We start from the raw sequence: 24,454 nt of genomic DNA on the forward strand, positions 1-24,454 counted from the left end.
TGTCCGTGTTCTTTTTTTTATTTATTATTATTTTTTAAATAGGCTTCACGGTCCATGTTCTTTCTGATCCATGCACTCTTATCTTGATTAAATGGATCTCTCAGGATCCCTGGGTGGCTTGGGGTTTGAACCTCTGCCTTTGGCCCAGGGCTGCGTAATCCTGGAGTCCCAGGATCGAGTCCCACATTGGGCTCCCTGCATGGAGCCTGCTTCTCCCTCTGCCTGTGTCTCTGCCCCTCTCTTTCTCTCTCTCTGTGTCTCTCATGAATAAATAAAGAAAATCTTAAAAAAAAAAAAAAAGTGGATCTCTCAAAAGGAAAGAAGTTGAACTGTGTTACTGAGACAAAAACACAGATTCACAGAACATTGGTACTAAATGAGACTGTAGGGATTATTGAATTACAACTTGCTTATAGATGAGGAATTGAGCCCTAAATAATTAGCTTACAGCTATATAAGTAATTTGTATCTATTTCATAAAGAGTTAGTTTTACTGTTAGTTGTAATAATTCTAGCTTTAAAATGTGAATTATTCCAAGAGTGTCCTGATAATCTGCGGTATAGATGCTGTCTGTGTAAGCCAATTTTTAGAAATATAGCCAATGACAAGATTGACCCTTGATAAATACAGGTAAGAATATTCAAGTTATAAGTAAAGGCCTTAAAAAGGAAAAGTCACAGTTAAAAAATTGGTTTGTCAACTTTTTTTCACTATATGTAAATAGAGTGATCCTCATTCCTTACAATAAACTCAAAGCTGTTATTTGGGAATATTTAACATACTTCTTACCTCTCTTCTAAAAAATAAAATCATTCTGGTGATGTAAACAGTGTTTTTTTGTTGTTGTTGTTGTTTTGCCTTTTTCTCTTAAACAGTGTACTAAAAAAGTTATCCTGGGTTTGTCTGTCTATGATGATATTCACTCATGCCTTAAAAACACTCCACAGAAATTGGGATTGGGAATCTGAATATACATTGTTTATGTCAGCTTTGAAGGTAAAGTATCATCCAGAATGACAGGAAAGTATCTCATTAATGATTTCTTATAGCCATGTCTAAGATGTTTTTACATTTAATTAGACATTTTACTGTCAATTTTAAGTACTTCTCCAAAAGTTTAGTAAAAATACTTTGTTCTTTATATAATATATACCATAACCAGTGCTCTGAATAGCACTTAGTTGGTATGTCTACAGCATATATGAATAATTCCTTAAATGCTATACAGTTGTTAGAAACTGAAATGATAATATAATGTTTAAATAAGAATACTATATATAGTTCATTTGTTCTGAAGCTGCATTTTTTTTTTAACTTTTAAATGTCTCTAAAATCAATAAATGTTACAGTGAGAGGCATCTTACAATTAGTTAGTGGCTCTTTTGTTTTCTTAATGATGAGTCTTAGGGACACCTGGGTGGCTCGGTGATTGAGCATCTGGCTCTGACTCAGGGTGTGATCCCCAAGTCCAGTGCCTCAATCCCTGCGTGCCACCACTCTCCACCACCCCCCATCCCACCCCACCCCCGCACCCTGCATCGGGCTCGCTTCTCCTTCTGCCTACGTCTCTGCCTCTCTCTTTCATGAATAAATAAAATCTTTTTAAAAAAAATGGTTAGTCTTAGTATTGATAATAGCATCTTAGACTCACTGAAATAAAATACTCAACAAAAAATGGCATATTTACTATATGGAAGAAAACCAAGGTTATAATACTGTAGGAAAGATAGGAACTGGCAGAAAGGTGTGATAAAGCATTTCTATAGAATGGACAAGATACATGAATAAGGTCTTTTTAAAAACCGTAAAATTTGGTTTCTGTAAAAGTTATAAGCAATGATTTTTTTTTTTTCAGGTGTTTCTCTTCAAATCTCTAAATTCTTCATTTGGCTATTTCTGTACTCCTCATTGCTTGGCTTTACTGGAATACTGCCTCAGTCCTATAGTCTCTGTGACTTCTTGATTTGGCATCACATGACTATCCTTTTGTCCCACTCAGTAACTCCACTCCCTCTTCTAGTTCAGAAGTCTGTAAACAAAAGAGACCTCATTACCATTCTTCTTAATATGCACTCCTGGAACACCAACAGAGTCCCATAATTTTCAAGAACTTTGCTTATCCTTTCTCCTAGGACAATCTCAAAACCACAGTCCCGCTCACTGAAGTTAGTTCCTTGGCCAGGTATTATCTTTACCTGGCAAGAACATCATGCCCATCTGTGAGCTCTTAAAGCATGGATTAATTTAGAACTTTAATCCCAGGTTTTCCATTACCATAAGAAACTATGTAAGTAGCTTTATAACAAGCCTAAAAAGAAGTAGTCAGTGTAATGTTAAACATATTCTCATGTTCAAATACCTTGTCTCCTAAAAAAAATACAAATAGTAGAACAGGAGTTTTCAAACAGCACAAGGGTTGTTTTTGTTTGTTTGTTTGCTTGTTTTTAAGTAGGTTCTATGCCCAATGTGGGGCTTGAACTCAAAACTCTGAGATCTAGAGTTGCATGGTCTTACTGACTGAGCCAGCCAAGAAACCCCATGATGCTTTGATCAAATAAAATTTTTAATAAAATGCTAATATATCAAATAGATGAAATCAGACTGCTATGGTTTTAATATATTTATGTCAAGAGAAAGGAGAGTAAATTTAGTGAAACTTCATTTGGCTCCTTTCTCATCTCCAGGAACACCTCCATGGAACACTCCATTCCTAATAATACACCAAACCTCTTTGTTAATTGCAGGTATATATGCAACTTTTTCTTTTCTGAGAGAAAATTGGAATTATTTTTCAAGTTTTATTAAGGTATAATCGACATAACTTTGTATTAGTTTAAGGTATACAACATGATTTGATATGTATGTATTGCAAAATAATTACAATCTGTTAACTTCTGGTACCTCACATAGGTACGGTTATTTTCTTTTGATGAAAATTTCGAAGATCTACTCTCTTAGCAACTTCTATATATACATTACAGTATTGTTAACTAATAGTCCCCATGCTGTACACTGCATTCACAGAACTTATTTATCTTATAACTGAAAGTTTGTATCTTTGACCACCTTCACACATTCATGACTATCTCTCTGGAACACTCCATTCCTAATGATAAATAAATATCTGTGTTAATTGGAGTTGTATTTTTAAACTGTAATTAATTTCTATATGCTTATATCTTTAAGGTAAATAAAAATAATGCCAAATTATGGAATAATGTGGGTCATGCTCTGGAAAATGAAAAGAACTTTGAGAGAGCTTTGAAATACTTTTTACAGGCTACCCATGTTCAGCCAGGTAAGCATTATTAATTAATAACACTATTGAATTAGCTTCTTTTTAAAAACTTGATCATATTGGGGTTAATAAGGTAGAGTTTCAAATTTCATTCTAGGTGATTTGAATATAGTGTTCGTTGCTGGCTTATTTTGAATTAGATTATGTATTAGAGCGATTTAGACTTTTTTTTTTTTTTTAAACCTAGCAGAGTTGGGTAGTACTGATGAGCAGTTTTGGTGGAGTGGTAGATGCAAAAGCCTGATAAGAGTGCGTTCGGTAGAGTGAGGGAAGAATAATTTGAAACAGTTAGTATAGAAAACTCTTATTAAAGAGTATCGGTGAAGAATGGTGGTATTGCTGGGAATGGTGTCAAGAGAAGGTGGTAAGTAGGATAATAGGGTGGTTTGTTTGTTTTTTAATTCTTAAGGTGAGAGAAACAGCCTATGTGCAGCTAATCCATTGAGGCTGGGAAAAGTAATTCTAGATGGGGGTACAAATTACTGGATCTGTGTCCTTAAGTAGATCAGAAGAGATAAATAGAATTTGGTGCACAGAATAAGGACTTCATTTTTAGAATTGTTAAAGTATGGTAACAAACCAGGCAAAGTACATGGATGTGGATATAGGCAGTCAAGTAGATGACCGGGAGGAAGTTTCTGGAAGTTGTCTTCTGTTTGCTTCTGTTTCCTCATTGAAATAGAAAGCAAAATCATCAAAGAGTGAGGAGGGGTCAAAATTATGGAGCTCTAAGAACAGGAGAAGGTATGAAGTAGCCATCTAGGGCAGTGCTTCACAGACTTTATTGTGCCTGTGAATCACAGAGCGATATTAAAGGCACATTCTTACAGATAGAGGTTTAGAGTAGATCCTGAAGTTCTGCATTTCTAATAAGTTCCTGGGTGATGTTTAGCCCATGGATCACACTTTTGGAAACAAGATCCAATAAAGTGTATAGACTAGGAAAATGTTGTACAATTGCCAAGCAATTCTGACACTCTACTTGAGGTTAGGAATACTTTATTTAAAATTAAACTAGTCGATGCAGTTATATGCTGTTCTCTTATTACATTACAGCTGCAATGGTACAGACAGTGGAGAATTCAGTTAAACAAAATTAGGACTTTTTAAAATGTGTTATCATTAAATGAGAAATGGATAAGGGAATGATTATAATGGATGAATCTAAGGGGGGTGAGACAGGGTGGTAGGATCAGTGATTTATAGATCTGAAGAATTGTTGGTATCTAAGTAAGATCTAGCTTAGAGCATCAGTCTTTTTCAAGAGGAATGCTATTGGCATTTTGAGTGTATAGAACTGTATTTCAGGATATATATGAAACATGGCCCTCATCCATGGTTATTATTTTCTCTTCAGAATGATGACCAAAAGATACTCTCTCCTCCTCTGAACCCCTGTCACATTTCTAAATATCCTCAGAAAAGCCGGGAGTGGCAAGCAATACCCACTATTTGTCTACAAGATATGACTGTGGCCATTGCACTAACTAGTGAAAAGAGGGCAGAAGTGAAAATCATTGGAAGAAAGGATATCAAAGGCAAAGTATTAGAAAATCTGACTTTGTAGATTTTGAAACCACTAAGAATTAAGAGAACCATGAGCCAGGAGCTATGACCCAGAGAATGGTGACTGCGACAAGGAGAGATAGTGGATAATAGAGTTTAATGACCTGAAATTCAGAGACAAGTGATTTTAAGAAGGACCAATAGTTGTCTGGAAGTGTTAAAGATCACTGAGGACACCTAATCTACCTCCAGACCCAGTGTTGCAAAGAATAAGAAAAAGAACATGGTCATTACGTGGAATAGCTACATGTAAAAAAAAAAAAAAAAAAACACACATTCCTGAGGCAAAGCCAAATTTCACTTAGACAAAGATGAAGAGAAAGTTGTAGAAATAAAACTGATGGTCTAGCTTTTCAATTTTATCTCCCCTAGCTCTCTATGTAGTTTAATTTTTCTTGAAATAGAGAATACATATCTTGGGCTTCCTCACACCTTTACCTTTGTTGATGATCTTCCTTGAGTCTAGAATTCCTTCCCTCTTCTTTGCCATCCACCTTCTACCATCTATTACAACCTATCTCACGTGGCTTCTCTTTAAAAAACCTTGCTACCTCTCCAATAAGAAGCAAATATTTTTAATCTTTTTTTTAAGGATTTTTTAAAAAAGATTTTGAGAGAGCTTGAGTGCATGGGCTCATGAGCAGGGGGATGGGCAGAGGAGAAGCAGACTCTCCCTTGGGCAGGGAGCCAGATGTCGGGCTTGATTCCAGGACCCTGAGATCATGACCTGAGCTGAAGGCAGACACTTAATCCAACTGAGCCACCCAAGCACCCCTTTTTTTAATCTTTAAAACCTCTTACAATTTCTTCTGTATCTTTCATATAATATTTGTAACTTTCTGTTTAATATTGTGTTGTATTTATTTGAATATTTATTTAAAATATATATTTAAGCTAAAGAGCTCCCTAGAGATAGCATGAACATCTGATTTATCTTCATACCTCCGAATCATCTAGCATGGTCTTATACACAGTCAGCATTCACTAATTTTATTTTTTTTTATTTATTTATTTTGAGAGAAAGAGAGAGAGCGCTGGTGGGGTAGTTTGGGGAAGAGGGAGAGAAAATCTTAAGCAACCTGAAATGACCTGAGCCAAAATCTAGAGACATATGCTTAACCAGCTGAGACACCCCAGCATTCCAATGTTCACTAATTTTATTCTTTCAAAAGTCTTTTAGGTTCATTCTATGAGTATTTAGAGAAGCAGAGTGATCTTTGACATCAGACATAGAGGGACTTTTTTTTTTTTTAAGATTTTATTTATATATTCATGAGAGACACATAGAGGCAGAGTCATAAGGAAAGCAGGCTCCTCACAGGAAGCATGATGCAGGACTTCATCCCAGGACCCCAGGATCACAACCTGAGCCAAAGGCAGATGCTCAACCATTGGGCTACCCAGGTGTCCCCATATAGGGACTTTCAAACCTAGAAGATGTTATTTATTTAGGCCCTTTCCACCTTATTTTTATCATTTCTAAATTGGGACCATAGTTTTATCTTATTGCCTTGTTTTAAAGAGTAAATGGTGTGGGTGGGTGTGTAGAATCATATTTAGTTTTGTCTGGCAAATAGTGCATATCACTGGCTTCTTGGCAGATGTAAGCACTCAGCTTTAAAATATTTTTTCACCTCATCAGTTGTCACTTTTTGCTGTTTTTGAGAGACTTACTGAACTTTAGTATGACTTCTTACCATACTGTCGAAACTGCTGTTTCTCATAAACCATGGACTAGGAAAACAGGTAAACCAGTTTATTATAATTTATTGTGAAAAAGTACATAATGTTAGAGACATTGAATTTGGTATTCACAGGCATCTTGGGTTGTTCTGTTTTTTAGCCATATTCTTCATAGATTCAATAGATGAAATGACATGCATGGAGGGACATCAATAGTCTTTTTTGTCACTGTTAGACATACACAGATTTATAAGACTAGAGGTAAGGGAAAAGGTCAGGACAGGAGGTAAAAATTTGAAGTAACATGTATATAGGTATTTAAAAACTTGGGGCAGGTGAGCACTGGGTGTTATACTCTATGTTGGCAAATTGAATTTAAATAAAATATTTTTTTAAAAATAGCCTTACTCTTGGAGGAAAAAATAAAAATACAAAATAAATTAAAAATTTGGGACAGTTTAGTAGGAGTACACAGAGTAGGGATTCATAACATTTTAAAATTAATTTTTAAATACACCAAAAAACAAAATAAAACATTCAATCTGAAGGGTTTTTTTTGTTTTTTGTTTTTTGTTTTTTTTTGCTTAACCAAAATAAGAAGATAAACTATGCAGTGATTTGACCAGGTGGCATGCAAGTTGTGTTAAAAAAAAAAAAAAAAAAAGAGAGAGAGAGAGAAAGAAAGAAAAAAAAAATGTGATTTTTGTGATTTTTGTTTTATTTTGATGGTTTACAAGTGTTTAAAAAAAATCCCAATTCACAAAGATAAAATTTTTACAAATGGAATTACAGTATCCATAAACATCTTTACAAGACAAGGGTAGATTTTTTTCAAGGACACCAGCATTCTGAAGGATTTGTTTTGCTTTAAAATCATTGATTTCACTTTTATCTAAGTATAAATCTTTGAACTATGTGAGAAAAAATCATAGACCTGTAGTTCAACTTTAATGCTATAATATGGAAATGTGGTTTAAAGATTTTTTAGTTTTAGATGTTTATAAATTTATCTTTTTAAGTAAATTGACATAATTTTATAGATAAGAGACTGGAAAGCAACATAGGTAGGTGCCTGGGCCACGAGTGTGAGAATGCTTAACTTATTGGTGGTAGATGAAGAGTTATTAGGCACAAAGTTGCCTAGTACTTGCAGTCCTCATTTATGTTGAATAAAACAGTGCTAGACTGATGCTATTAGTTTGTTATTATAACAAGATGGTTCGATGAAATTCTATAGCTTTTTAGTCCTTTAAATGTCATTGCTTTTTATATCTTGCCTGTTTTTCTTACCCCCCCCCCTTTTTTTTTTCCAAATTTAAATTTATCTTACCGTAGTAATGGTTACTTCCTTCTCTGGAATCTTAAAACTTTGTAACTTACAAGAAATTTCTTAGAAACTATGTCTTTCACTCTATTAGCTGTTAAGGTATAAGTCCTTTTGATGCTTAAGATTATCTTATTGCTATTTTAGTTCTTTGAGAAAGTAGGGCTGCCTTACTCTGGTGTCTGAATTCTTCATTGATGACAGTATCTCCTTGCCATAATTTTAAGAACCTGATTCCAGTGGATATTAATTTGCCTTGTCTTTCATCTAAGTAGATAACCTCTTTCTTTTCTAAGATTTGTTGGGGCAAATATTACTGATGTCAGTAACATTTTAAATACTTGGCTGATAATTTTATTTATCTAAACTTCCAGTTTCTTTGTTCTTTCCTTAGGTTAAATTCTTACTTTATATTAAATTTTTTCAGGTTCTCCATAGTTTTACCTAAGTTACTTAGGTAGATCTACAGGTGTATGTTTAGCTGATGTTTAAAAAAAAAAACAAAAAACTGTGTAAGAGCAAAGACCTACCTACTCTTTTTCTACACATTCCGTAATACAGTGAATTTCAACCTTGGCTCCACATTAGAACTGTCTTTGAAACTTTTTAAACACTTTTGCAGATCCTATTTCTTTGGATTCTATTTCAATAGAGCTGAGTGGCGCTAAGGTTACCTGAATTTTTAAAATACCTACGTATCCAGATTTGCAGCTAGAATTGGAAATGGTTTGAGCAATTTTTTTTCCTTGACCTTTCCTGAAACCCCATTAGACTCAGCAATACGTCAACAAAATATCGACAAATCAAAAATCAACAACAAAAATGAATCCTGTCTCTGAGTTCTCTAACCAAACCTGTATTGCCTGTGACAGTTTCTCTTCAGTGCACACAATTACTAGTCTGAAACATAGTGTAGCAAGATCTTAGGACTGTTAACTCTTCGCCTAGGGGTATATGCTTGGCTCCCATCTGTCCTAGGAGTTCCAGGCAGAGAACCATTCCACAATTGCAAAATCATGGTGTCACAGGCAAGTAGTAATTGTGTCTTGTCTGTTAGAGATTCACATGCAATAAAATTTGTCTGATTTAAGATCTTCTTCCATCTTTACTCCAAACCTTTGAAATAGTTACTGGGAAATGTGTCCTAAAAGTAGTGTGCAATGAACCCTAATATCTTTCTTATTTAAATAGCATATTTTTCTGTCCCTGAAAAAATTTGCTGATTGAGTCTCCATATCAGAAAATTAGACAAATTTTCTGATATATTGATAGTATCACAGCCTTTTAAAAAAGTTAAAAAAAAAAACAAAACACAAATGCATTTAAAAAAAAACATACGTAAGAATTTATCATTTAAGAGAGATGGGCTGCTGCATCTTAAGTAATACTGGAGAATCCTGGTATTTTATTATACTTGCATTACAACCACAATCAAAAGAATTTTAAACAAAATCACAAAATTTTATTTACCCATGTCCCACCATAGCACGTTTTGTTAGTTAAAACACTGGGAATAATTCTGCGGATCATGCTAATTTTTTTCACTGTTAGACTTGAGCCATACTTTTTTAATGAATTCCAGAGCTCTGCAATCAATGAAATGGAAGCAAGTCTTATAGTATAGTAAAATCTAGTGAAGAAAAATGATACAAATTTCTTTATTACCTCTACTTCTCTTGACATGTCTTAGCATTTCAAGGATCCATTCAAATAATTTTTCATGTCATGTGTACATTTTCTGTCCTTACAGTACTTTATTAAATAATTTTCTAGTGTAGCATTGATCATCAATTATACCAAATTGTGTTAGGAGAACTTTAAGGAGGATGTAGGACCTGTTGCCTGCTTTTGCATTTTTTTGCCTGTTGTTGCTAGAAACATGTAGTTTACATTGAATACTATTTAGTATATTTGCCAACAAATGATTTTTTTTTAAATCTTAGATGATATTGGTGCCCACATGAATGTAGGAAGAACTTACAAAAATTTAAATAGAACCAAAGAAGCTGAAGAATCTTACATGATGGCTAAGTCACTGATGCCCCAGGTAAGTTGTTATAATGTATTCCTATTGTGTTACATCTACTCTATGTACATATTGAATAGAGTTACCTAGATAGGAAATCCTTATCTTTTCTTCAATTGGCTGATAGTAAAGTATCCAATAAACCATTTCTGACTACAATGGGTTTTTTTAAGCTTTTATTTAAACTCATTAACAGTGTAATATTAATTTTAGATGTACAATGTAGTGATTGAATACTTCCATACAAGTGCACTCCTTAATCCTCATCACCTACTTCACTGCCCCCATTCCCCCACCACACACACATCCCCAACCTCCCCTCTGGTAGCTATCAGTTCTCTGCAATAAAAATCTGTTTCTTAGTTTCTCTATTTTTTGCTAGTTTGTTTTGTTTCTTAAATTCCACATGTAAATGAGATCATATGGTACTTGTTTTTCTCTGACTTATTTCACTTGGCATAATACTACAAGTTTTATAAAGGATTACATTTACTTTTCTAATTCATTTAATTAAAAAAATTTCTAATTCATTTAATTTAGAAAAAATTATTAAAAATTTCTTAGCATAATACTACAAGTTTTATAAAGGATTACATTTACTTTTCTAATTCATTTAATTAAAAAAATTTCTGGGGCAGCCCCCGAGGCCCAGTGGTTTAGTGCCGCCTTTGGCCCAGGGTGTGATCCTGGAGACCCAGGATTGAGTCCCACGTCAGGCTCCCTGCACGGAGCCTGCTTTTCTCTCTCTCTCTGTCATGAATAAATAAATAAAATCTTTTTAAAAAATTAAAAAAATCTCTGTAGAGTATGTTTAAAAAATTTTATAAAGTTATGAATTTTAGATATTCTTGATTAAAAGTTACCAGTGAATTAAGTGACTTTAAAGAGAAATTTATATATGCATATTAAACACTAAATTCAACATAACTATCAAAATAAATGAATAAAGCAAAGTAATAAAATGAATGAATACATGTCTGTTGTTGTATGTTCAGTTGTTACAATGAAACATGCAAAAGATTCATTCATTGGCTGTTACAGTAGAGTAGAAGTTGTAAAGTTAGATTCTGGCCTTGACCAGCTGTGCTTCATCAGAAAAGATAGTTTACCCTGCACTACAGTTTTCTCAATGGTAGTGTATATTAATATTATGTTAATAGTAATGATAGTATTAAAATGATTGGATATAGTTTGATAAATGTTTTAAAAACAAAGTTGGACCACATGGTATCTTAAGCATTATTTCAATCCTAAGATTCTAAAGTTAAATTGTGTTCAATATGGATTTTTATCAATTTACTATTTTCACTGAAAATCTGGGTCTATGTGTATTTTATAACCTTTGCTTAACCTGAATAGTCAGTTGATAAGGGAATTGTATTTCCTAACTCAACCAGACAAGTGAGGCTTTAGTATAAGTCTGAATAAAGTTAACCACTCTCTTGTCACAACCAGGAGTTATTTCACTGACAACATGAAAGTTGACAGTCTAATGTAACAAATACACTAGACTGAAGGGAAGGAGACCTGAATTCTTTGTATTAATGGTCAGATGCAAATATACTAACAGACCTTTGCGTCAAAAATTTAGATTTATAGGACTTTTAAAAAGATGCATATAAATAAAAAGCTAACAATATTCTGTTGAACTAGCTTGAATGATAAATATATCCTTTGATGCCACAAAATATTATTTACATTTTGTAAGTATTGCAAGTGCTTTCACATTTTTATGACTTACTTCAATTTGGCAATAACTTATACCATAACCTTTTTCTGTCATGTATATTTTAAGTAAGCCACTAGGAATACTGATTTTTAATTTTTACTTGGTACTGAAATATCAAATTATGTTCTCATGAATAGATTATTCCTGGTAAAAAATATGCGGCCAGAATTGCCCCTAACCACTTAAATGTTTATATTAATCTGGCCAATCTGATCCGAGCAAATGAGTCCCGGCTGGAAGAAGCAGATCAGCTATACCGACAAGCAATAAGCATGAGACCTGACTTCAAGCAGGCTTATATTAGCAGGTATTGTAGTTCTCTTTAAGCTATCATTATAGAAAATTGAAGCTGCATCTGCATGTATATTTTGGCTATGTGAACTAACTTGGCTTTTTTTTTTCTTTTTACTAATCTTAATTGGCAACCCCAGATATAGAAACATAGTCAAGTTTAGACTTATGATCAAATTTAATTGATTTGATTAGAAATGGACAACAGAGTCTGTAAGGTGTAGTATATAGCAAACTGAGGTTTTAGGTTTTATATGAAAGAAAGGGTAGGAGCATCTTAATTTCATTTGCTTCTTATGGTCATGTTCATTTTTAATTAAAACACCTGAAACATATTTCATAATAATTATTTCTGATATCCAACTCTCAAGAGTTGACAATTGACTGCTTACTGATGCTTTTTAACACAAAGAAACTTTTTAGTTGTCAGTAAAAAAAAGTTTTGGCATCACATGTTAGAGAGAAGATGATATATTTTCCCATGGAAGGATTATCATTTATATTATACTTGAGGAAAATTGTATGTTGAACTTCTTTTATAGCCTGGCCCAGAAACCTAATTGTAATTTATAACATTGCTCCTATGGGGAAAATGCATTCAGAATTCAGTAGTTTTTGAGATAAAATCTGTTCATAACTTGGACACTGTCTTTGTTCAGCCTTATCCAGTAGTTGAAATTAGCTAAGTTTAGTGGGGTTGCATATATAAATAAAACCTGTTAAGTGTTACTCTATGAAGAATTATCCAATAACCTCCATTTAAAAAAGCATTTTGGACAAGCACTCATTCCAGAAGTTACTTTAATTGAGAATATTGGTAGTTCATTTTATTTCTTTTTTATGCTAATACTTAAGGAAATAATAGTATCATAATAAAAGTAACTCATATCACTACTCAGATTGATTTGCACATATGGACTTGTTTAAGCTAACAGAAAATAGAACCGTATTAGAAAGATTTAAAAATGGTTTTCAAAACGTGATCCTCAGTTCCGGATATATATCTCATAGGTATCTGCTGGTCACATGAGGGCCCTCCAACCCTACCCCATAAGCTTTTTAAATTTTTTTTATTGTTTTGGGGAGTTTTTTGTTTTGTTTTAATGAATGGCCATTTTATAAGAATACACTGTAGAAGACTAAATTTATATAAGAAAAGACAAGATTTTCAGATGTTCTCTTTATAAATGAGACTTCTAATATGAATTCGAATACTAGAGGTTTCCTGTCACCACCGTATTTGTATTTGTATTCCTTCTTCAAATGCTATTATTTGATCACCTGAAAAATTGATCTCCATTCTTGTTACTGATGTAGTCTAGCTTAGTCTACCTTCTTTCAAGATACACTTAAAGAATATGTTTCTCTGCTCTCCTTTCTTGGATACCTCTTCATATATTACCCTTTAAAATCAGATATGCTTTTTCCTCTGATAATATTTGAAAACAAATTTGCTAAACTAATGAGTTGAGGTTTGTGAACACTTTTAGATAGTTATTTTTGGTAGAAAACTTTAAAAGCCTAGGTTAAAAGGAAAACTATGAATATGTGGAAAAGCTTAAAACGTGTGAAAAATAGTATCTACCAGTTGACATGGTAATGTTGTGAGTAAAGCTTGTGTTTGATTTTTCTACAGAGGAGAATTGCTTTTAAAAATGAATAAACCTCTTAAAGCGAAAGAAGCATATCTTAAAGCACTAGAGCTGGACAGAAATAATGCAGATCTTTGGTACAACTTGGCAATTGTTCATATTGAACTTAAAGAACCAAATGAAGCCCTAAAAAATTTTAATCGTGCTTTAGAACTAAATCCAAAGCATAAGCTAGCATTATTCAATTCTGCTATATTAATGCAAGAATCAGGTATGTTTTCTCAAAATATTTATTTAAACATATTGTTTAAAATAATAAAACCCGAGCTTACATTACCTGTAGTAAACGTTTTCTGAATGAATAGGTTATGTCAAAACTGTACATAAATAATTTGTAAGAATATTTAAAATACTTGATGTACAGTTTTCAAGTTAGATGCTCTAACACAATTGTTAGTTCTTTGGGTATATGTTAAGACTTATTTTTCAGTCTATTAAGCAGTGCATTTTTAGTCTGTTTTGTCATTTTATGTACAGAAATAGATAATCTCCAAATAACCAGAACTTGCACAATTTTTTTATATAATTATTTCTGGGGAGACAAGAGTTATTGTATGTTTTAGGGAGAAAAATGTATTTTCTCTTGATTCATAAGACCAGGTGATTTTGGTATCATTTTATATTTAGTTTTATTTTCTGAGATATTACTATAATTCCTATAATTTAACAAAACTAAACCATTCATGACAATAAATTAGGATCAGAAAGCAATATATATAATTTTTATTTTTATTTTTTTATTTTTTTTTTTTAATTTTAATTTTTAGATTGGAAAAAATCTCCATTTTGTAGTTAAATCTTAGATACTTTTTAAAGACTTTTACAAAAAAATGCATCATAAGGTTGTGGTATTTAAGGTAAGGAGGGTATTTGATTTTACTTTTAAACTCAGTCTTCTATTTAGTTTATTAAAGTGAGGACCAAATAGATCTAATAACTACTCCAAATTTCATGTGGCTAGTTTAGTAACTAGTTCAAATAAGAATTTATGCCAACTGGTTTATTTTACAATTTTCTTTTTTCTTCTTACTGTCAAAATAAGAGAGGGAGGGAGATCTTTATGGCTGGCATTTAATAAAGCATAAATTTAGAGAAAAAGCTAATATTTTTGTAAAGTTAGCTAACCTTGGTAATCATGAAAAACCCATTATTCAATACAAGATTGTACCCAAAGGTTTATAGTTGTCGGACTTGATTGTTTTTTTATTTACAGTAGAAATTATCTCAAATATTTGTTTCTTGAATCCTAACATATATAAACTTATAAGCTTTATATTTAATGGTATATTTTTACCTTTGAAAGTCTTAAAAATTTTGAATAGAGAAAAAAATCTGATTTCATAAGACTGAAACATTTTGTTTATTCAATAATAGTTACTGTTTCCTGAGCTTTTTTTACATAGGTCTCATGTAATTCTTAGAAAATTCAGTAGGCTAACTCAGAGAAGTTAAATGATTTGTTTAATGCATAAAGTCATAGTGTTAGCAGAGTCAAGATTGAATATCAATGTTATTGCCAACATGTTATTGTTGGTAAATCCAGTGCCTCTTCCTCTTAATTGTGTATTCTTCCTCTGTTACTCCCAGTTAAGAGTCTAAACTATAAAGATATTTTTGCCCTTTCAGATTTCTGAGGCATTCTTGCTGCTTTAAAGGAAAGGAAATGAGCCATCATTTCAATGTCTCAAGCACTGTCTTTCCTGTGAGAACTTTGAGTTTTTCCATATTCTACTTTTGATTTCCATACAGAAGCTAGTTGTTTGATGCTGTTTTTTTGTAATCTAACTAGCTAAATACTGAAAGTGGCTTTTGTTCCTCAGACTTAATCATTTAACAATATGTATTTTTTTCTTTTAAAAAAAAAATTATTCTTAGGTGAAGTTAAACTCAGACCTGAAGCTAGAAAACGACTTCTAAGCTATATAAATGAAGAGCCACAAGATGCTAATGGTTATTTCAACCTGGGAATGCTTGCCATGGATGACAAAAAGGACAGTGAAGCAGAGGTGTGGTTGAAGAAAGCCATAAAATTACAAGCTGATTTCAGAAGTGCTTTGTTTAATCTGGCTCTCCTTTATTCTCAGACTGCAAAGGAATTAATGGCTTTGCCAATTTTGGAAGAGTTACTCAGACACTATCCTGATCATATCAAGGGTCTCATTTTAAAGGGAGACATTCTGATGAATCAAAAGAAAGATATACTTGGAGCAAAAAAATGTTTTGAAAAGATTTTGGAGATGGATCCAACCAATGTTCAAGGAAAACACAATCTTTGTGTTGTTTATTTTGAAGAGAAGGACTTACTAAAAGCTGAAAGATGCCTGGTTGAAACATTGGCACTAGCGCCACATGAAGAGTATATTCAACGCCATTTGAACATAGTCAGGGATAAAATTTCCTCCTCTAGTTTTGCAGAACAGCCAGTATCCCCAGCTGATAAGACTTCAGGTGTAGAAGGAGAAAAAATTCCAACTGAAAATGTAAAAGAAGTAAGAAGTGAACCCAGACCTACACAGATCATAAAACCAAGTGATAATAAAAGTCAGTCTAAATCCAACAAACAATTAGGAAAAAATACAGACAAACAGACCCCCCACAAAACAACAAAAGAAATCAAAGAAATTGAGAAGAAAAGAGTTGCTGCTTTAAAAAGACTAGAAGAGATTGAACGTATCTTAAATGGTGAATAGCATTATTTATCATGTCACAGTGTCCTCAAAGAACTTCAGTCTATCTTATGTGATTGCTTATACTGGGAGCTTTGAAAAATAGCAAGTGTACATGTAAGTCTATCATGAACCACCTCTACATAGGATCAAAATGTGATTTTCATTAAAGACCTGTCTTATCCCAGGGTAGGTATTGTATAAGATACAACCATTTTCTGAGTTTAATGACTATGGCAGAAATATTAAATTACAGTTTGCAAATTTATATCTTTTATATAGAAGGAAGATTCTTCCTGCAGAGTAATCTTGCCTACTTTAAATTAAAAATAATTGGAAGCCTGAATGATAATCCCTTGGGGGCAAATTCAACATATGCTGGTTTATTCTATGAATTTGCATTCATTAGTTAACTTCATTACTTTCGGTTACCTGTTAGAATCTGATTATGGATTGAAAACACTTTATTGAGCACTTCTTTTTTTCTTCCATAATGTCTAACTGAGGTACTTGCACCACAAAAGAATACTGGCTTCCTTTATGTTGCGTTCTTTTATTGATTTTTAGAAGGAATGCCAGATGAAATTTTTAAAAATAAGTCCTATGACATGTTAGTTTAAGAATGTATTTTCATAGTTGTGTGCTTTGTCCTTAACTTTACTCTGAATGCAATTTTTAATCAAGTATATAGACATATCCACCCACATTTCTAATGGTGCTCGTATATACTGTATTTTTATTTTTTTACATACTGAGATTTTTCACAGCATGAACCACATAATTATGACTATTTGAGTTTTTTCTTCCCAAACTATTCATGTTTATTAGGATCTTAGTCATAATGAAAAAGTCCCTATAACTATAACGTTAAATTTTTTGAGTTAAAACATAGTTTCTCTTTCATCTTATTGTTATCCTTCTACTTGTTGAATTTTAATTCCAAAAACACACCTTAATCATTCTTAGATACCTTAAGCAACTAAATTGAGTTCTATTTAACTGAAGGCAAAACAGTGTGACAAAGTTTATTTTTAAACACTAAGTTCTTGATCTTCCTATGGTGTATATTTTTATTAAATATTTATTTTGACTACTGAGCTTTCACAAAAATTTTAAAGCTGTTCGAATTCCATCAGCTATGGAAAACAAATTGCTGTTGCATTTCCCTATATATGCTTATATTACAGTTTAACCAAAATTTCATTTTGCCGTCCAGCTATAAAAGGTAGATTCACATATGATTAATAGTTAGTTGGTTTTAACAGTTTAAATCTGAAAACTGTTAGGTTGAAGAGCAGACATAAATCAGATGTATCAATTTATATCTGATTTTTTTTCTTGAGTTAAAATACATCAAATGAGTTTTTTTTTTTCAAATGAGTTTTATAATACCTAATAAGTTGGTGTTATTTTAAAATGTTAAAATTCGAGGTATCATCCTGGAATAGGATCTAATTTCTAATTATGTAGAATTTCAAAAACTATATTTCTGTTCCTTGCAGAAATATAATTTCTAATTATATTTCAAAAATCATAATAACTGTAAGTTTTTATAAAGAAATATTTTATAAATAGGTCATAAGAAATTTGGTCTGCATTAAAGACCTAGTCTTACTAGGTTCCCTGAGGTTGTGTCATAGATTATTTTTTTAGGCAATTTAAATCAAGCACTGACACCAGTCATAGTTCACATTTTTTATCTGGGAGATTCTGTTCACCATTAAAGCACTGCCCAGTATTAGTTTTTAGATTATGGCTTTGCAACTCCATATATAAGATGGAGAATACCTCATATACTATGACTTGAAAAAAACAAAATCTATGTTAATCTTCTGTTCCCTCCACATATCTTGAAAAATTTGAGTCTGATCACTTCTGTTATACTATCAAGTGAGGATAATTCAGAAAAGTAGAGGGAATCTTTTGTGACAGCAGATCATAATAAGAGCTCGAGTAATATTTTAATAAAATTATGTAACTATTCAAAAGATAAAAAATATATTGTTATCCAATGATTTTTATAGAAAAAAAGAATTCCTCCTTACTTGCACTTAGAACAATGCCTATCCTGTAGAAAGTGCTCATATTTAAATTTTAAATAATTTATTTAAATGAAATCCACCCTGAGTGACTAGTAGTTTTTCCATTAATGTCTCTCAACCCTCACTTCATATTAGAACCACCTGGAGGACTCCTAATATGGATCCCAGACCACACAATTTAATCTGAATGGAGCCATGCTTCTATTTTTCTTAAAGTTCTCAGAATGATTCTAATTTGTAGTCAGGGTTAATGATCACTACGCTAGGGGCACCTGGGTGCCTCAGTGGTTGAGCATCTGCCTTTGGCTCAGGTCTTGATCCTGGGGCCCTGAGATCCAGTCCTGCATCGGGCTCCATGCAGGGAGCCTGCTTCTCCTTCTGCCTGTGTCTCTTCCCCTGCCTGTGTCTCTCCCCCTCTGCCTCTCTCTGTGTCTCTCACGAATAAGTAAATAAAATCTTAAAAAAAAAAAAAAAAGGGTGGGGGGGATGCCTGGGTGGCTCAGCGGTTTAGCGCCTGCCTTAGACCCAGGGCGTGATTCTGGAGTCCCGGGATTGAGTTCCACATCGGGCTCCCTGCATGGAGCCTGCTTCTTCCTTTGCCTGTGTCTCTGCCTCTCTCTGTGTGTCTCTCATGAATAAATAAATAAAATCTTTAAAAAAAAAAATGATCACTGCTCTAAATTAGTTCAAGAAAATCCTCTTATTTCTCCTGTATTAACTTTTTAAATCAGTAACATAACCTGGTTAAATTTTTATATTTTAATGAATATGCTCTTCTGATAACTAGTATTTATTTCATCTAAAGTACCATCGAGCTTGTTTATGCAAAGATGATTATCTTTAAACTCAGAAATTTCATTCAAGCTGTTCAAATAAAAAAAACAACTTTTTTTTTTCTCCCTCTTTGGAACTGCCTTTTTGGGGAAATGGATAGTAGGGACATTTTAGTCCAGTTCACTAACCTATAGTTGAGAGTTGTGAGCATCTGTATGTTTGGAAAAGGAAGCTTGTCATAGGAAGCTTTACCATTGTGTGCTGGTAAAGGGATGTAGTTTTAGTTCTCACTGTTTTAGAAAAAAATCTTTTCCCCAGGAGTTCTTAGGAAAGCTTTGACAATCTCCAAAGAGCAGTTATGTTACTTTTTACTGTTTCTCAGAAGAAAGAAGTTTCTCTTACTGCTCATATATATATATTTCCATATTAACATTCAGAATTGGGAATTTTATCTTGTAACTATCCCAGTAAGTAATTTCATGGAAGTGACTTGGAGGATAAAACAAATGTTTGCAATTTTATGTTTACTTTTATGTAAATAGTATGCGAATTACACAATTCTAATAAAACCTCATGCCTTTTCATTACATCTAATTTGAGCTCTCAACTTCATGTTACAGAATACTTTTTTGAAGATGCTTTAATGGAAACTTATGAAAATATATAGATTTGTATGTCAGTTTCTACTTCAGAAATCCATTATATATGTCATATTTATTTTTTTAAAAACCTAATTGTTTGCATGACTAAATGGTATTTAAAATGAAACTCCCAAAATATCTGGTACCTTTGTTCAAAATTTTGTCTGTTGGAAGCTGTCAGCCATCCATGTTAAGGGTTTGTAAGAAAATAGTTTAAAATTATATGCATTTTCTATTACTGTTGTGTCTGTGTACCATATTTCTAAATATTCAGTATAAAATTGATACTTTTTAAAATCTTCACCTGAATTGCCTTTTAGTATTCAAATGAAAAGTAAAATAGCATATCAAGAGATTTCTGCCCCCACAAAGACAGAAGAGCTGGTGGGTAGTTTTATTAGCAGTGATCTGAGAAAGGCATGTATTAAATTAGTTCCAGCAGTGATACATTTTCAATCCTTAGTGACAGAAACTAAAGAAAATGAGACAAATTCAAACATGGAATTTTATACACATAAGTAGAAATCAGTGTAGTGAAATAATTAAGAGTCTAAGGTATGCATGTACCTGGATTCAAATCCCGATTCCACATTTATTAGTGTAACTTAGGGGAATTATTTAATCTATAATTCCTTTATATGTATATCTCCATATCCTATTGTATAAACTGGCAGGTATCTTTGTAAAATAAATAGTGCATGCTTAACCATATACATTGTAAATAGCCTTTACCAAACATGTTTGACAAGGACCATAATTAACATCATTTAGTAAATTGTGATAAACAATAGTCATGGTTTATTTGATGTAATTGGCTTAATTTTTTTCATGTGGCACCAAGAATGAAATGGTTTATGATTATAACCAAGAGGCAGTTCTGATCTATCTATCCATCCAGTGTTGTCTTTATTTTATTTGATTGTGGTTTGATAATATTTCATTGTCCAGGACATTGGAAAAACTTTTAAAAAATTTTTAGTTTTGCTAAAAATTGGCCTTCTTAATGGACAGCTTTCTTAACAAGTGATTATTAACTTTTATCAGATGTTAACATCTGTTTCAGAACATGGTGGTAGTATGTTCACATGTCAAGTTTTAACTCCATGACTTCCCAGGTTGATTTTTTTAGCAAATGGAAATTATATTTATATTTATATTATATTTATATTAAATATAGTAATATATTTACATTGTTTAGAATAGTTCTTGGTATATAGCAAATGATGAATGTTAATTATTAATGTAATCATAGGGCTTTGATACATAGTGAAAGATGTTAATCATTAAAGTAATCATAAGGCTTAGGCTTGCATTTGATGCATATGATTTGCTTTATATATGTCTTAGCAGAGGTAATGTTAATGATGGTCATATAGCAAACAAATTATTTAGATACTTAATATTAATGCTTATTCCTTAGCCATCTAAGCCAACTGGTATATAGATAGCCTAAAGCAATCTATTTATTAAATATTAAATTTATAAATCAGATTTATTTAAGTTATTAAAATGCAGAAATGAGAACTAAGACACCTTAAAACTGTAGTATCTTGTTCTTTAGCTGTTCACTGCCATCAGGGATGTAGCATAAGAAAAAATATTAATGCTCAGAAATCTCTGAAGACTTGCTCTCAAGTAAATTCATGTTCTCTGGAACCCACTTTCTTCATGAGTAACATTTCTGTGACTATGCCAATGGATAGCATATTTCCCATTAAGTAGTATTTTTATTCTGGAAGAACCTGATAGCTTTTTAATTTTTATCTTAAGCAAACCACTCCACTCCTCACCAAACCATTCTAGTTTGCCCTTTCTTAAAGATTTTTATGGTTAAAACTCAGTCATCTTTACTTCTTCCTTCCCTATGGCTTTAGTTTCTGATATTAGGAAGGTTGTCTGATTAATCCATACTAAACTGAATGATAGATGGTGGATCTTGTTAGTCAACTCAACAGTTAATTCAAGTGCACCTCTTTCTTTGTAAATTGTAGGTGGTATAGTGGGAATTCTTTGAACGATGTGGAGGTTGTCCACCATTCTGCCTACTAAGCAAAGAAAGAGACCACAAAAAAGCTTTGTAGCTGCAAGAAGTCCACTTCTTACCAGAGTCCTGTTTTTGATGGGCACTGGCAAGCTAGATAATTGCATTTGGGGAGTGGAATTAGTAATCAGACTGACAGCAGAATTGGATTTATGCCCAGTAGTGATATCTGTAAAATTAATTCCTGGGCAATGAATATACAGATCTTGCTGGATTAGCAATGAGATTGCATGCCAATAAACCTACTCTAACTTGAAAATACCATACGTTGAAAAGGTATTTAATACATCTACTGAACATCAAGCTTAGCCTAGCCTATGTTAAATGTTCTCAGAACGATTATATTAGCCTACAATTGGGCAAAATCATCAGACACAAAGCCTATTTTACAATAAAGTGTTGAATATCTCATGTAATTACTGAATACTGAAAGTAAACAGAATGGTTGTATGGGTATAGAACAGTTGTCAGTGTATTGGTTGTTTATCCTCATGATCGCCTGGCTAGCTGATCCTGCCCAGCCTTACTAGAGAGTTTCAGCCTTCATATCACTAATCTAGGACAAGATCAAAATTCAAAATTTGAAGTACAGTTTCTCCGGAATGCCTGTCTCTTTCACACCATTATAAAGGCAAAAATTGTAAGTCAAAATATCGTAAATTGGGGGTCATTTGTAGTGTGTACATGTTTAATATAGTATCTCTATAAGACACCATTTCCTCTGGTGGATGGATCTGCATTGTCATTCCTTAATTTATGCCTATACTTTAAATACTAGTGTTCTCTCTTCTACTCTTTTTGTCCCCTGTCTCCTTTAAGCATTGGTTTCAGGTATACAGGTTTCCAAATGTCCACCCTAGATTTTCCCTAAGCTCCAGAACCATGAATCTAGTGAACATTATATCCAGAGGTATTCATTCTTCCCATCCTTTCTTCCAAATCCCATGTCTACTGGATAAGTTTACTCTAAGAAAGACCAACTAAAAGAAAAAATATATCCAGTTCAAATCAAAGGGGGAGGTAGGGAGAAACCAAAGGGACATGAAAGCTTGCTAATGGTTTATTTACTCAAAGCATTGGCAAAATTTAAGACATCAGTTGGGTAAATAGACATGATTATGGGGCTTAGGTTAAAAACAAATGCTACAAATATGCAAATAAGTTATAACTTTTAATCCATCCGAAGAAAACCCACGTTAGCAATAGAATGTAGTAATGGGGACAGGGCGAATGAAAGTGTAGAACAAAAAAAGGTGTTAGCTGATAATATATAGCAATAACTAAAGTGAATGTAAAATAAGTTAAACCTACCAAAAAACAAGCTCATACTTTTTGTTTTAGTTCTATTAAGTTTTATATATTTACTTACGATGAATTATAAATATAAGGTCCAAAAACATGTCCATGAAACACTTGTATATAAAAAAGCAAAAGTAAGACAAAAAGCCTACCAGAAAGTATGAACCAAAGCAATCTGGAGTAGCAATTTTAATACATGACAAAACAATTCAAGCCAAAAGAAAAGGGAAAATGATAGATACTAGTAAAAGGAACAATAAAACAGGAACAGATGTCCATCATAAATACACATGTTAACGATATAACCTAAAAATAACAGTACAGGGAAATAGATAAACCAGAAATTATAACTGGAGATTTTAACAAAATCCTCTGAGAAACTAATGGATCAAGCAGAGAAAAAATAAGTGGATAAAGACCTAAATAACCTTGAACTATTAAGTTTATATAGGATTTCACTTCATGCAATATGCATTCTTTCCTAGCACATAAGGAATATTTACAAAAGTAGACTATATATATCAAACCATAAAAGAAACTTCAGTAAATTCCAAGACGATGCTCCTTGATCATATTGCAAATGTTCTTAGCTTTGTTGGTAACACAAAACAGGAAACAACCCAAATGCTTTATCAGCAAATAAATGGATAAACAAATTGTAATATATTCAAACAGTGAAATACTCTTCAATTAAAATTTTACTTGTGAGCAAAAAGCCACACACAAAAGCGTACACTATATGATTTCGTTTATATGAACTCCCAGGACAGACTATCTGGATATCTAGAACCAAAGGGTGGAGGGCAATAGAACTTGGTGGTGGAAACATTAATGGCCTGGTAATTCCACTGTGAGGTGTATCGACAAAAGAAATACATGTAACAGGTGCAGTCTAAGATATAAAAACATTCTTAGGGTTGATTATATAAGTCCCAACCTTGAAATAATCAAAATACGAAAAGTAGACAAGGTATTTGTTATACAATGAAATGCTATGAATATGTATAAACCACGTCTACATGAAGCAACATGGATGGGTCTTCTCTTGATCTGGGTGTTTGCACAGATAGGCTCAATTTTTGGCAATTCAGGATATATGCTTTTTTCCAGATGTACATAATAAACTTCAAAAAGTAGTGTATATTAAAAGATGTATTTAAGGAAATGGGAAAATACAATAAAAATTTATATGCAGTCCAGGGACACAGGTGAAACATTTACAAAAGAGTTCTGTAATCACAATTTAGTAATATCAAGTACAGAGAATGACTGGAAGAATGTACAATCAGATACTTTTAAAACAGCTTTATTGAGATATAATGGACATAATTCATATTTAAAGTGTATAATTTAATTTTTATGGGCATACAAATATTTTTATCTGGTCCCATAATTTTTTATCTTGTAGACATTACATATTT

The 24,454-nt window shown here is 32.6% G+C and overlaps 1 protein-coding gene across 2 annotated transcripts in view; it reads left to right on the top strand.

Annotated features, from left to right (window-relative positions):
* TMTC3 (transmembrane O-mannosyltransferase targeting cadherins 3) overlaps nucleotides 1-19,646 on the top strand; it is a 58,247-nt gene extending 38,601 nt beyond the window's left edge. For both annotated transcript variants that reach the window (XM_025992200.2, XM_072724549.1), the window contains exons 9-14: nucleotides 877-997; nucleotides 3,188-3,299; nucleotides 9,816-9,919; nucleotides 11,765-11,934; nucleotides 13,555-13,781; nucleotides 15,446-19,646. In XM_025992200.2, coding sequence (XP_025847985.1) covers nucleotides 877-997; nucleotides 3,188-3,299; nucleotides 9,816-9,919; nucleotides 11,765-11,934; nucleotides 13,555-13,781; nucleotides 15,446-16,260 — 1,549 coding nt within the window. In that variant the 3' untranslated portion in view covers nucleotides 16,261-19,646. The remainder of the gene's footprint in view (nucleotides 1-876; nucleotides 998-3,187; nucleotides 3,300-9,815; nucleotides 9,920-11,764; nucleotides 11,935-13,554; nucleotides 13,782-15,445) is intronic.
* Nucleotides 19,647-24,454: the final 4,808 nt, after the last annotated feature.

The sequence above is a fragment of the Vulpes vulpes genome, chromosome 10 (genome assembly GCF_048418805.1).
Source record: "Vulpes vulpes isolate BD-2025 chromosome 10, VulVul3, whole genome shotgun sequence".
Lineage (NCBI taxonomy): Eukaryota > Metazoa > Chordata > Mammalia > Carnivora > Canidae > Vulpes > Vulpes vulpes.